We start from the raw sequence: 15,235 nt of genomic DNA on the forward strand, positions 1-15,235 counted from the left end.
CTTTACATCCTCATCACTTACAAGTTACAACTCCCCTACCTTAATTACAGTCTTCCTCAAAGAGAGGGCTCTAATTTTCTATTATTATCCTATCAAACCAAGTGAAATACAATTACCATGATAACCTTTCAATTTGCAAGTTGCAAGTACAACCATTTATACTTTATAGTAGCTTTTGATCTAATTCTAATCCTCCCCTCTTCTTTTATTTACCTCACAAAATATTTCTGGGATTTTCGTGCTCTTCTAATCTTATAAAAATCTTATTTTTATCTCTTACATCTTCATATCTATAGGCTAACTGAAGTCTTTCTGTTTGTGTTCTTGTCTTGTAAAAGTAAAAGGGAAAAATTAAAATTTCTATTAGTCTACTTATATCCTTTTTTTTTTGTCTACCCAAAACAAAAATGTCTACCCGAGACCCAACTGCTACAGCTATTTCACCTCAGCAACAAGAATTACACAGTGAGAGCATAAATGGCCAATCTTTCAGGTCCTATCCTCCAGCTACAGCCAAGTACGAAGATATTGCTCAAAGTTCAGACCTTTTTTGGGAAAAGCTCAAAGTTTTTCATCAATCCTTTGGCACCAAATTCATGTAAGTTGGTTTTCCTGCTAACCCTTTATATTTGTTTATGTTATTATTATTTTTATCTGGGTCCATCTTATTTGATGGATTCTTTGTATTTCAAGTGTTTTTTTGGGTTTATCTCATGAATTATGTCTTTTTATTGTTATGATCTAGCTTCCTTTAGTTGCCATATTTGCTTCTTCGTTTTTTCTTTTCTTTTTTCTGGCTATTAGATTTTTTGATGTTTGGTTGTGAAAATATCTAGCACCTTTTGGGGTTAACTTCACCCCTCAATGTGGAGAGACGAATATTTGTACGTTTTTCTAGTTTCCCAACTTCAACTAAAATGGTCGAGCTAAAAAGTTTGTTGCTTTCTCCTAGATTTTTATGTTTCCAAGATTTGAATTACTCCTTGAGCACTAACTTTAAGATGCAATGTGAACTAGGATTTTTCTGCGATGCCTTTTGTGTTTTTGACTTGTAGACCATAAAGACTTGCTTTAATTTTCTTGGATTTGATCAATTCTTAATGAATGTGGTTATGGTAATTTATTTTGGTATGCTGACGATCTCCAGTGACTGTTGAGATGCAAGTAATGAAATGAAATGAAAAAAAAAAAAGGCAATGAAATTTATCGCTATCAAAAGAACTAAAGAACAACGCCTTAATTGGTTACTAGAGGGGAAAAAAAGAGTAGTGAAGATTCCAAAGGACTTTATAAGTGGACCTTATAACTGATTTATTGACTTTATGTTGTTAGGTTTCGGCTTCAATAGTATTCTCTCAGTCTAGATTCAATCTTATTTTAAGTAGCAAACTGTATAACCTTTTCCCCCTTCCTCTTAACTCTATATCCTTGAGGATTTCCTATTGCCTGTCTATTTTAATGTGCAACTGGATTAAAATTGAAACATCAATGGCTTTCTTAAAATGGATGGAGGTATAATTAACAATCTTTGATGTAAATTTTGTTAATGAATAGGGTTCCTACTGTGGGAGGACAGGCTCTTGATCTTCACCATCTTTTTGTGGAGGTCACATCTCGTGGTGGCATTGAGAAGGTATGAGTTATTAATTTCTTTATCTTCTGTCTAGGAGCTTTTTGCAAATGTAAAACTGTTAGAAAGTATGCTGACCTTATATTCTGTTTCACCTCGTCTTCTCACAACTGAATGAAGGATAGCATTAAGTGTGAGTTTTCCGGTGAAATGACTTGCCTGACTAATTTATTGTGCAAACCTCACAGAAATGTGGAACTTATTAGTGTCTTTGGAGTCATTTTAAGTTTTGTGGGAAGTACTGTAAAATTATTTCAAGGGCATTCTTCTTCTTCTTCTTTTTCTGGTTTTAATTTCTCTTGAAATGGTTACAGGTCATTACAGATCGTAAATGGAAGGAAGTGATTACAGCCTTCAATTTCCCAACTACAATTACCAGTGCATCATTTGTCTTAAGGAAGCATTATCTATCATTACTCTATCATTTCGAGCAGGTTTACCACTTCAACAAACAAATTCCTTTAGTTTCAGGGACTGGTAATTGTGATCATATTCTTGTTGTTTTCTCTTTCCTTTTTTTCAAAATTACCCAATATATACTTTTGGCATTCTGTTCTCACAGATGCAATGAATGGGAGGAGCCTTGTTAATGGATCTGCAACCCAAGAAGAAGGTGCCATTACAAACCAGTTTTATAGTAAGGGAATGTGTCAGCTACTGCTGTCAATGTGATGGCGTAGATATATTGTCCTATCTTAAAGTCTGGGTTGGATCTTCTTTTGCTTAATTTTTGCAATTTTTTTCTTTTTGTGATTTCAATAGACCCAGAGTAGCATATTTTCATTTGTAGCTTTTTAAAGAGAAACAAGAAATGGCAGTATAATTGATTATATTGTGGCCTTCAGTATGGATAATCTTCCGGAAAGGTCTATAGCTTTTGACTATTACAATGCTGGATGTGTACTAGTAGTTGAAAATTTTACATCTTGAGGTTTATGGCTCAGCTGAAAAGCCATTTTCAATTTTCAATTTTTTTTCTCACTGGATATGTGTTGTTGGATTCTCTCTTGTACTTCTGGAGTATCCTAATCCCACTTTTTGGTCAACTGAATTGCCTATGAAGGGGCAATAGGCACCATGAAGCAATTTACTAAATTTGAGTTGCTGAATAGATCCATCATTACTGGTTGAGAGATGTGAATGAGTTGAATTACTTATCCCTTAGTCTATTAATGAACTATCTCTTCAGTGATTGTGAAAAGTGTGCAGTTTGCTTTTGCTATAGTATACTTGAAGAAAATTATGAAAAAAACACAACTGAAATTTTATTTCCTATTTGTCATCTTGCTTCGGAAACATGCTACTTTAAATTTTGCATCAATGGTACCTTCTCCTTCTTGTTTGTGTGCTGAATATTTTCTGACTTCTGAATGCTGACTCTAATAACATCTATAGCTGCAGCATGTAGAGTGATGACCCTTTTCAATCTCAGGTAGTCAACAATTGCAGATTGGTTGTTCAGTGAGTGGAATCATTGATGGCAAATTTGATAATGGATATCTGGTTACTGTGAACCTGGGCACTAATCAGCTTAAAGGTGTCCTATACCATATTCCTCATACATTTCACGAGTCTCAGGATTCTCGTTCTTCAGATTTGCCTCCTCGCCGGCGCCGGAAGAGATCACGGTTAGCCTTACGTGATCCCTCTCAGCCCAAGTCCAACAGGAGTGGCTACAATTTTTTCTTTACTGAGCATTATGCCCAGCTAAAGCCCCTACATCATGGGCAAGAGAAAGTCATTAGCAAGAAGATTGGGCTCTTATGGAACAACCTCACGGAGGCAGAAAAGCAGGTAAGCAAAATAGTTTATATCTTCAATCTTAATTTTGGGGTTTCGCAATTATTCTCAGTCCTCCACTCCTTACTCTTCTTGTGATGCAGGTTTATCAGGAGAAAGGTTTGAGGGACAAGGAGAAATACAGGAATGAAATGTTGGAGTACAGATCTTCATATGCTCAATAGCTTACATGCGCATCTAGGCGCGAGTACATTCTTCTATTTTCTTTTGTAGTTCTGTTGTGTTGTGGTTGATGCTATAGTTAGTGGTTCTGTTTTGTAGTCTACAAATATCACTGACTTCTGCATTTAGGAGCATCCATGTTAGAGGTTTATTATCACAAGGAATTTAGAGCAAGTAGACTTGTAATCAGTTAATGTTATGCTTATACCGTCATTTTATGAGTTGATTCTTGGTATATTATAATTCCTTCTCCCCTTCCCCATGCAGGAGTTTATAGTATCACCAACTCTGGCGTTCTCCTTGTAACAGCTGACTCTTACAAGGAGAAAAATCTAGCGAAGTCCCTGACCTTCTCAGACTTTCATGATTTTTACCATCTCCTTGTGCCCTTGTTTGGGCTCTTCAAATGTTTTTCTCATGCATGTGCAAGTTCCTTCGCAAATATATGTCCTAATATTTAGCCAAGAAACCAATCAATTTGGATTTATTTACTCCCAAATTCTCAATGTTTTGAGCATAAAAGGAATCAAAAGAAGAGGAAGCAATGTGAATCAAGCTTGTGATCATTTCGGATTTTGGATATCCATAGGGTATGCATAAAAAAGACTGGAAAACGTGTAAAAATCATTTCCTGGATGGTCATTCAGTAAAATAAAAAATCATAGTGGTGAAAGGCCCATTTGAGAGCACCTTTTCTAGATCAAGCTTGTGATCTGAGTGACCACAAATAAAACAAAGTGTTCGGTCATGAAGAACACCCAAGGTCTGCAATAGTGATAGCTTGAGGAAGGTTGGCGTCACGGAAATCAAGCACTGAAGAGTCGTGCAAACCGACAAATTCATCCCACCAAAAAGTTCCAACTTCTGAGATGAATAAGTTGTATGTATACATGGATTTTGCAGACCTCAATTATATGTTCCACACCTTATCGAGTTTTACTCTCCACACCAACAACAAAGATATTATTATACATAAAGCTAAAACTTACTGTTTTTAATGTTAGTAAAAACACTATTCACCCTCAAATTTTACTATGAATTACATTAGTGTAAATTTTTAATTTGGTCATTTAATTTTTTTTTTTGTGCACTATTGAACCCTTTTAAAAACAAATTAGAGCATATATATATATATATATATATATATATATATATATAAGAAAATGTTGAATTAAAATTAGAGAGAAAAAAATGAAAAAAAAGGTAACTATTAGTAATTAATCCTTTGAATTTTACAAAATTAAATTTTGATACTAAATTTTATTTTATTTATTTTTCTGTTCTGTTTTTGGTTGGAAAAGAGAGAAAAGGTCATCAAATTCTAGCTTAGAGAAAGAAAGTGCATGTTGATGAGAAATCTGGCCACCAAAACAGTTGTTTTGTGTCAAATAATTTTATATGATGAGAAAAGTTAGAATTAAATATTTTTTTCACCTTAAAAACACATAAAAAAAAATAATATATGAGCTTCAGGAATTTTTTTTTCTAGTGGATTTCGAGTTTTAGGGTGGTTGTTTACGTTTTTTGTGGCTATAGACTATTGGTTTAACAAGGTATTTACAATGTTTTATGCAAAAAAATGATGAAAACAAGTTTTTGAATAAAAAATAAAGAACCATGTTTTTCCAGCCACTACGGTGGTCGAATTTTAGAGATGAATAGATGACACTGATGCAAGTGATGTGTTAATTTTTTTTTTGATGCATGAGGCAAATGATTTGTTGTCTGCCCCCATTAAACTTAAAAAAATATAGACCTTTGCTTAGAGTCATTGTTTTAATTGGGTTAGGTGCTTGGCTTGACTTGATTTTTTTAAAAAAAATTGATTTAAAAAAATGCATTAATTGAATTTTTTTCCAAATAAATTGTGGGTTGATGTTTTAATTAGTTTGTGATGATTTTTTTTAATAATATTGAGTGTTTTTAGTTTTTAAAGAGGTAAATATGATTCATTTGTTATTTCTTCTTAATTTTATATAGATTAAGTTTTAAAAAAATATTATTTTTTTACAAGATTTTTTATATATGTCCAGCCTTGCATTTTTTTTTATTCAATATATTTTATATGCGTGTCAGTTTCTATTTTAAATTTTATGTTTTTCTATTACAAATTTATTTTAATAAAGAAATTTATTAAACACAACAAGGTAAAGTACTAATATTGCGATATTAAATGTTTTTATCTTCATTTGTTGCTTAATTTTTTATAATCTCAGTATTAAGTTGTGTTTTATTTTGTGATATATATATATATATATATATATATATATATATAATCATGAGGTTAAATAAAAATAGTTTTGGAAAAAAAATTGTAATTTTACTGGAGTCCATAACCTGGTTTACAAGTTTAGCGTGCTAGCCTGAATTACTTGATTTATAGGTTTGACAAGTTCATCCACTAGTTGGTATGCTCTTTTTTTTTTTTTTTTTTTTCTGTTTATTATTTTTAATAGTTTTTTCTTGATTTTATCCATTTACTATTTAATTAATTGGGAAATTAACTACATTATTTATTTTTTTTATTTTTTTAAGTTATCATTGTTTCAAATAAGTTTTTATTTTTAGGTTGGTGTTCAATTTCATAACTATATATTTTTATAATATATATAATTTTTAAAAAAATATTTTTTTTTATTAAACTCAATGGAGTATATCATACACTTTGTTCAGAGACTAAAATCAATCTAATATGTCATGTCTTAAAAGTTTTTTTTAAAAAAAATTATTATCTTAAAATTTTGTTAAAAATTAAGTTATATTTTTATCGATTATTAAAATTATATTTTAATTCATGAAATAGGTGAATTTAATTAAGGACCAACTTCTGAAGATTTAGTTTAAAACTCAAATTAAACAAAACATTAAATTGTGAGATTTCAAGATTGATATTTTAAACCAAATTTATTGATACTCTTAACATTTTCCTTTTACTTCATCTGACTTGCAGTAGGGCCGGCGCGTAACAATGTAGTAGTCTTTAACTGTTAGATGTTTGCATCAGCAGAGCTTCAGCATATCAATGGAGGACGGGCTGCTGTTGCCGCCACGGGTATGCTTCTGGCTGGAGGAGAGAGAGAGAGAGAGAGAGGAAGCGAGTGGGAGAAAGGAAAAGGAAGTGTGGCAGCTGGAAAGGAACCCTAAATTTTCTTTATATATTGTTGGTATAAATATAAAATTTTCAAACTTAATGAATTTCATGTAGGTTTCTTGGTTTCAGATAGAGTATAACAATTTTTATACCCAAACCAAAACCTGATTTTTTTGTCTTCAGATTTTTCTTGAACTCGAACCAGAAGATCGTAGGATGCAAGTACTGTTCTTCTAATCCTACGTTAGTTCGGACTCTACTAAGTTCGAACCTCGTTCAGATTGGACTGAACTGTCGTCATTATATGTAATAAGAAATCTTCTTTCAAAGGAGGAAAAACATATACGAGTAAGAGTAATCAATTAACTGCCGTATTAAACAAGATATCGTCTCAAACAACGTGACTGCCCACAATTTTCTCTGTGGGCTTTGGGTTATATAGGAAAATCTTTATACGATTGAAATTTATTGACTTTCCTCAAGAAACACGATGGAAATCGAAGTCGGTTGCTTTTCCTTGCTTGCTTCCAGCTCACGATTATATAAAGACACAAACTCACCAGTCTTTGTATATACAGAAACGAACTTCGGATATATCTAATAATCCTAAAATTACTGCAGGGTTGTTGTGTATCAGACCTACCTCCTTGTATATCCTTTGTACAATCAGGTCTGATTTAGTTTATGCGAGCTGCAATTTCATGTCTAAATCGTGCAAAGTTCGCAACAAAGAGTTTCCTAGTGGAAAATCATGGGGAGGCCATATAAGGGCATGTTACAAGAAGGAGGAAGACGAAAAGGATCGAGAAGGTACTGAAGATTGGAGGGTACATGAATGCTCTTCTTCAGAATCAGAATCAGAATCAGAGTTTGAATTTCGTGTTGATGTTGATGAGAGTGGTACTAAAGGGTCCATGGAGCCCGTCGATTTGAGGGAGTATCTCCCACGGGGTTGGTCAGGAAATAGCAAGAAGAAAAGATCTAGAAAAAAGAAGCTCAAATTTGCAGGTTTAAATCAAGCCAGAAAGAAAAGTTTTACAGATCACATTCTTGAAGCTGCAGCCTTAAACCTTCTACTGTGGCCTTCAGTCTGTGATAGCAAACAGAAGGGTATTAGAGAAGAATTAACCAAGTACCAAGATAGGTTTGCTCAGCAACTTGCCTTGAATAAGAAGCCAATGAAAAGCATTGCTTATACGCAAGAAAAGAGGCCCTCGGAGTTCAAAGTGGGACACAAAAGAACATACGTGTGCAGGGAATGCGGATTAGTTTTTGACAGCTTCCAAGGTCTCGGCGGCCACCTGGCCGCCCACAATAGGAAGAGAGAGAGGGAAAAAGAAGGGAAATTGGATCTGGTAAGTAGGGTTCATCAAGATTCGAGAGGCAAAAGCGTTATAATTGGTGATGCTCCTAGAAAAGAGTACAAGTGTAATCTGTGCGAAAAAAGTTTTCCAAGTGGACAAGCTCTCGGTGGACATATGAGCTATCATGGCCCTGCTCATAAGGTTTACAAGCATGAAGATAGCCATCACACCACAGCTCATGATACGGAAAATAATAACTCCGCATCCAGCTATGAGGCATCGAAGGGGGCAGATAGTCATTTCAATCCTCCATCTAGTGTACAAGTTAGTCTCCTTGATCCTCAACCTGGTAGTGCATTGGATTTGAACATGGCTCCAGATGAGGATGTATGGGGAAATGGTGTTGGAGTCCAAAAAAAATCTCAGTTAAGTTAGTGTTACACTGGCATTAGATTAGGGGAATTGACGTTGGAGATTGAAAAATTCCTAGTCAAGTTAGTGTTACACTTGCATTTGATTGTTAATACAGTTAATAACCTCTTTAATTCTTTTTTATCCTGTACTCATGTTGGCTTTATTTTACCTTTTTTGGTTGATTATGTGCTCCATTTAGCTGAACATTTAGCCTGTGCTCTAGCGCCTTCCTTTTAGAGAAGATCTTTACTCACTTCTCCTACGTGCCTGCTTCTCCATCCCCTATTTTTTCCATCTCCTCTCCTTTCATTGTGAACTTGGAGGAGTTCTTCATGGTTATTTTTTCCTCTCTGCTTTGCTGCTGGTGTCAATCCGGTTCGAGGAGATAAACTTGTGATATATCAAAAAAATTTCTTCCAAGTGATGATCCTTCTCCATTTAGAAGCTGTGGTTTATAGGGTATTATCCAGTCTCTGCATCTTTTATCCTGCAGTTGCCCAACATTTCAATACCTTCGATCTATCAACTATTTTTGACTGGAATGTGCTTGCTTCTCTTCGCATGCAATCAGATGTGCAGCTAGCCTGGACTAAAAGAAAGTAACTACAGCGTCATTAATTGTGCCTGGGCTGTGAGGGCTCTCGAACGCATGAATAGTTCAATTCAATGTGGATCATCCAAGGCATGGCGTATTTCTCCTATTCAAGCCGGCGTTTGAAACCAAACTTCTCGTCAGGAGGATAGCTAGCTCGCTCCTGCGAAATCGCCATGGCTAGACGCTTTCAAGGATGAAAAAGCTGATACAGTCAGTCTAGATGTATCACCAGCTGGTGGTAGACTGTTACGTGTAGATGTTGGAATTGTCTGTCTTGTATAGAATTATCCTGAAATACTCCCTTAAAAAGGTTCATAAAAGGTGAGGTTTTTAATGGTTTAATAAAATTATAAATAATAATTTGTGGTGTCGGTTTCATGGTGGGCTTCGTGAGTCTTCGATATAAATATTTATAATATCAAAGTTTGGTGCTTGGAATTAAAATTGTCAATAACATTATCATTATTTTTTAAAATTTTTAGAATTTAAATTTATCGGTAGATTTTGGCTGTGAATGTTGATTAAACTTAACTAAGCTATTATTCAATTTAATTCAAAAACTTAAATGTTAATTCAAAAATAACTTAAATATTATTTTTAATATATAGTTGCATAATTCTAATGCGTTGTTTCAAGTATACAGATAATAAATATTTAAATATTATTTTTCATTTTCTATCATAGATTTTAAATATAATCTGGTATAATAACCAAGTCAAAAGTCAACTGGATTAATCTCTATTAATAATAATAGAAAAAAAATTTCAATGCAATATTTATAAAAAATATCATCATGCATTAAAAAACATAAATTCAAAGTCAACAATACATTTATTTTTATTGAATATACACATTGAGTTCTTTGGTGTCTATAAAAGTAAGATTTAAATTAAATATAGATGAAATTAAGTCAATCTCTATCTTCACTATAATATAACCATGCTATTCTATAATCACAATGATCATTAATATTTATGAAGGACAAAAGTATATGTATCTTGCCAGTGAAGGACTCATCAATTTTACCAGGTTAGGTTTCTTACTAATTAATTACGCACTTTTCCCTCAAGAGACGGACTAATGATTTCGTTGATTACAGTAAATAGAGATCGAGCTCATCATGAATTATTATGGAGAATCTTCTCTCCAGAGGCAGCCTGTGAGGTGATAGAAGCAGAGAGGCATTCCCCGATAGCTGGATGGTCATGGTCTGTGCAATCATGAGTTGTTCTCTAAAGCCACGGGTTGCTTTCATGTTCGAATGAATTTTGCAGATGATCAATCACACAGTGCTATCAAGCGCATTTCAAGAAAAACCCATCAAGGATTTAACTTGATACCAGGCCAAGTGGTTGAAGATCATGTTAATACGGCCTAAGTAGCAAACACTTTTTGAAAATTCATCAAGAATCAAACTCTTTTTTCCCTACGTTTTACTTTCTGCTTTTTATACCAAGTAGCAAACACAAACTAGTCAATTCCTATAAATTTGAAAGTTCTTCCTAGTTCAGCAGCAAAAGCAATAACCCATCTTACAACCATATGTTAATACACTAAATCAAAGAGAGGAAACAAAACCGGTATGGCTTCCGTGAAGTCTTTTGAGCGTGGCTTAGATTATTTCTGTTCTTCTTTGCAACTAGTAGGGCTAAAAAAGTATTGGGGCACATAGGATTACGGAGAGATTAGGTTTTTTTTGTCTCCTTGTTGCTTTGTTTGTAGTAAGTGAATTTAATTTATCATCCATGTTCTACTCAACAAGAAAAAAAAAAAAATTGGATATCATCATTGAAATATACAAAATCAATTGAATCTTAAATTTCTAATTGGTTTTTACTTTAACCCAACCCAACTCGGGTCCAAATTCATCTAGGTTCTCGTATTGACATGTAAAACTAAATTTTAAAACTTTAATTTCTACACCATAAATTTTTTTATATTTGTTTGTCATCATCTATGCAAAATCAATTATTGTGAAAATTAGCTCAATCCATCATCATTCTAGATTGGATTTTATTTGGATTAATTATTGAACTTGATTTATGGTATTATTAAATATTTTATTTTAATGAGCTATAAACCTAATTTTTGCTGTTGATACTTTTATTTATAAGGATTTTCTCCACCCTTTCTCTTCTCTTCTTCAACTCCTTTTCTTCTTCTCCTCTTATCTTCTTCTTCCTCTTCTTTCTTCCTTTCATTTGAAAGCCATCCAAATATTAGGGCAAGAAATGAGAAAGATGATGAAAAGAAAAAATATAGGAAACAAATGCAGATGCATCAAAGCACACAAGTAATCAATCTCGAACAATTAGGGCAGAAGGAGATTAATTATGATCTCAAATTAAGTTACAAGAATTACAATGTATCATACCATAATTAATTTAAATATTTCCACTAACGCTCATAAATAAAAAAAAATTTATCCATCATACATGCCTGCTTATATAAGAGTAACCTGAATACAATCTGAGTTTCAACTAAACAAAAAAAAAGGCATTGCCATATAAAGAGAGGAGCAACAAAATAAAAGTCCAGTCATCTTAAGAGCTTTACTCAACAGTAATACTAGAAGAAATGAATTACAGGCTGCAATGAAACTTGAAAACTTTGTTACAACTACAATCCCATTCCCTAGATGCTAAGAAAAGCTGAGAATACCCAGAAAAAAGACCTACTGTGTTACTTAAGTGGGCACAACCACCCCAGAATAGGGCGATAACTGCAGCACTAATAGCCAAAAAACCAAGATGAGCAAAATCAACTGAGTGAGAAAACATGCAGTTACCTTACATACTTTGTTCTGCATCTTAAACACCTCTTCAGTCCCTAAAACATCCCCACGGTATTTTTCCAACTCCTCCGCTTGTTTCTTTAAAGATGCAGCCTTGTTATCTGCTTCTCCTAGCTTATTCAGCATCTGCACTTGCTCACCAGCCAAAGCCTCTTGTTCCTCAAATAGGGTGATTTGATCACCTGCAGCAACTCCCAACTTCTGTAGCCTCATTAGCGCTAAATGCTCGATCTCAGCCTCGATCTTTTGCTTGAATAGCCCCTCCAGCTCGTTCTCAATCTCTCTAGATTTCTCTTGCTGCAACTCTGTAGTACTCAATGATTCTTCTTTTGGTGACCTGTCAGTATTCAAGGTGGCTTCCAGTTCAGCAACCCTCAACTCCTTCACCTTGAGCATAGCCTTTGCCTCCTCCAGTCTGCTCTCCAAGTACTGTAAAGTCTGCGTTAAGCTTAATACTCGGAACTCCAAGGAATTTGATTCTTTGATACTTTCAGAATCAAACTGGTTAGATAAGCTTGATTTGTGGATTTCTGGATTAGCTGAAGAGGAATCTTCCACTACACTGCTAACTTTCCCGATCTCCCCCAATTTTTGAACCTCTGAGAGAATAAATAACTCAGTTAATTATGCTGCCATCATTAACATAAACAGAAAGACAAATGCTACTCCGTAACAACAGATGAGAGAAAAGTAAACACCAGGAGCCAATTCCACTTCAAAATGATAACTAAGTAACTCGAGCCCATAGCTTGTTTCCAGGCAACACTATTGGCTGCCAGATGGGAAAATCCTTGATTGCATAAAAGGGAGATTAATTGTTTTTAATGGAACCACCTCACATCTGCTTTCTTAGATTAAAAAGGTAAGTAGAGTTTAAACAAACAATAGCAGTATGGGTTCAACTCCCACCAACTGCAAGACCCAATGTTGACCACTTGCTGCAAGCCTTAAGGCCTATTCTCGGTCAGGCCCATCCTTTGCAGGGAGGGCTCTGGGCCTGGGCTGGTGGGGGACTAATCGAGTCTAAAGTTGGATATCCCACCACCTCACTAATATTAAAAAAAAAAAAAAAAAATTGAAATGCAAGTCCCAAATTGAAAATTGCATACAAGGCAAGAAAGAAGCATCCAGCAGGTGGGAGATGATTGTTGTTATTAGAATACGCTAAAGTTTGTATTATAGATTGAAAATGTAAGTTCCAATGAAAAACACATACAAAGGGAGAAAGAAACACTCAGTTGGAACACAGCCTGAAGTGTTAGATCAGCATTTACATCCTTGCCACAATGATAATCAAATTCTAGATCACAAAAAAGATTGGCTAACCATATGTTCTCATGCAAAGCAGTTATACCAAGCATGATTGCAAAAACAAATATTTGAGTGCGAAACAGGTACAGAGGGCATGGACAGAATTAGCCTTAGAAAATACATCCTTCTACCTTCAAATTGAAATAAGTCCATTAAAATAACTAAAAAACCCCATTGGTAGTATGGAAGCTGATCTACTGCTCTTCCTTCTAAGAACCATGCAACTCAATCATTTGACAATCAAATTACTGAATAATACTGATTACAATAATAAATTAGGTTACAATTATAAATTAGGCATGTGTCTCTTAGGAGAAGAGGCAGGACAAATATCTGCAAGAAGTATTTACAGGAAAATCTCCAAAGAACTGTCAGACTCTAAAACCAAAAAACTAAAGTAAAAACAAATTATGATGTATGATACAACTAGCAATCCACAATACGATATATGATAGCACTCAAATGGCCTAAGTAAAAACACATAATAAAATGAAGGTTTGTGTGAAACCAACCGTTTTCAAGAGCTTTCTGCACAGCTTGGAGAGAAAGTATAGATTCAACAAATGGATCCTGATCTGCTGAGGGTTGGTGATTATCACTTTTTTCTCCCTTATCTGTCCAAGATGCTTCTGCAGCTAATTCATTTTCTGAAAGATCTTCAACTTCTCCAACATTCTCCTGCCCATAACTAGTATGGACTCCCCCACCAAATTGTTGTTCAACTGCATGAGCTTCATCACTGTTTTCTCCATCATAATTCATTGACCTTCCACTTTGCTTTCCGTTACTGGTCACAGAGAAATCACCCTGCACAAAGACAAAGTTGGAGCTTCTTGAGTCAGATTCCATGCTGGAATGAGAGTTTTCCTTCTCGATTTTGACCCTTTCTCCTCTAGGCTTCTTACTGTTTTCCACCCATCCCGTCCCTCGTTGAGCCCATTGAGCTGAACTACCCCCACTCTTCCCACCCAAATACTTCACCCCATTCTTGTCCCATGCATACCCTGACACTGAATGCAGGTCGTGCCTCACCCTTGGAGCACTAGCTGCTGTTGAGGACCTGCTACTCTGATCCTCACTATTCTCAGAATCCGTGCCAGCTGAGAAAGCAGATGCATCCGTAAATCTATATTCCAAATTAGACCCGTGGGTCACAAACCCATCACCAAGAGCTGCATTTCTAAATAAATTAGCAGAGCCAACAGAACCCTCACTATTTTGCATGACCCCAACCAGTGTTAAATTTGTTGGTTTAGCTGGATTCACAGCACCAGAGGATACTCGTTTCAAAACTTTACTGTTATCCACACCAGCACTAGCATCCTTAACAATATCTCTCCTAATTCGCCTCCATTTCTTTAAGCCAAATCCTTTCATATGAGGAGGTGACCCCCTGGTCGGAGAATTGGCCATTAAAGGAAGTGAATCCACTGAATTCCCCACTGGCTCAATTCCCACACCTCCCTGAACTTCTCCATCATGAGGCATCGTATTCTCATCCCCATTGCCACTAGTGCCCGTTTCATGATTTATCCCATTTGAACATGATCCATTAGCCTTAATCTTACTGTTACCATCATCATCACCATCACCATCACCATCTCTATGACTTGAAGCACCATCAGGGGTTGTGGTTGTGATGGTGGTGGTGGTCAATTCATTATCTTCAACAGATTCAAGTGCACAACTTTTACTCTCCAAATCCATAAATTAGAGGTCTAAAGGGTGGTCTCTCTAGATCAAGATCAAGAACAAATAACTATCATTCCAGCAGTATCATGTCCAAAATCTGGAAAATTGAATACAATAAATAACACTTTGCATTAAATTCAAATAACCCTTTTGATAACATGATTCAATTTTGCTATCCATGAACAGATTTAAATGAATTAAGCAAATCCAAAGAAAGAGTGAGATATTATTGAAGATATTCAAAAGAATAATAAAAAAAATAAAAGCACATACCTTTTTATATCCATGAAAAAAAAAGATGAAAGCTTTGAATTGAAGATTGGAGAAGAAAGGTTAATGAAATGATGGGAAAATTCAAAAGGGAATAGAAACCCTACACTGTGCTTGAATTTGCAATTTTATAGCAAGTGCTGCTCTGGTTGGAATAAAATTGTAATTATTT

At 34.8% G+C, this 15,235-nt stretch overlaps 2 protein-coding genes across 3 annotated transcripts; one reads left to right on the forward strand and one right to left on the reverse strand.

Moving 5' to 3' along the window:
- The first annotated feature begins 30 nt into the window (after positions 1-30).
- LOC118029428 (high mobility group B protein 10) lies at positions 31-3,818 on the forward strand. Of its 2 annotated transcripts, none has more exons than XM_035033306.2 (6): positions 31-598; positions 1,555-1,633; positions 1,945-2,107; positions 2,193-2,267; positions 3,063-3,424; positions 3,514-3,818. In XM_035033306.2, the coding sequence occupies exons 1-6, from the start codon at positions 408-410 to the stop codon at positions 3,592-3,594; spliced, it is 951 nt and encodes a 316-aa protein (XP_034889197.1). In that variant the 5' UTR covers positions 31-407; the 3' UTR covers positions 3,595-3,818. The 2 variants fall into 2 exon arrangements, with proteins under 2 accessions (XP_034889197.1, XP_034889199.1); XM_035033308.2 differs by having other exon boundaries at positions 33-598; positions 2,193-2,243.
- A 7,591-nt stretch (positions 3,819-11,409) lies between these two features.
- LOC118029426 (WPP domain-interacting protein 2) lies at positions 11,410-15,235 on the reverse strand. Its single transcript, XM_035033304.2, has 3 exons — positions 15,067-15,235; positions 13,614-14,890; positions 11,410-12,389 (listed from the first exon to the last, which is right to left on the reverse strand). Exons 2-3 carry the CDS (start codon positions 14,806-14,808, stop codon positions 11,683-11,685), a joined length of 1,902 nt encoding a protein of 633 aa, XP_034889195.1. The 5' UTR covers positions 14,809-14,890; positions 15,067-15,235; the 3' UTR covers positions 11,410-11,682.

The sequence above is a fragment of the Populus alba genome, chromosome 11 (genome assembly GCF_005239225.2).
Source record: "Populus alba chromosome 11, ASM523922v2, whole genome shotgun sequence".
Taxonomy (NCBI): Eukaryota; Viridiplantae; Streptophyta; class Magnoliopsida; order Malpighiales; family Salicaceae; genus Populus; species Populus alba.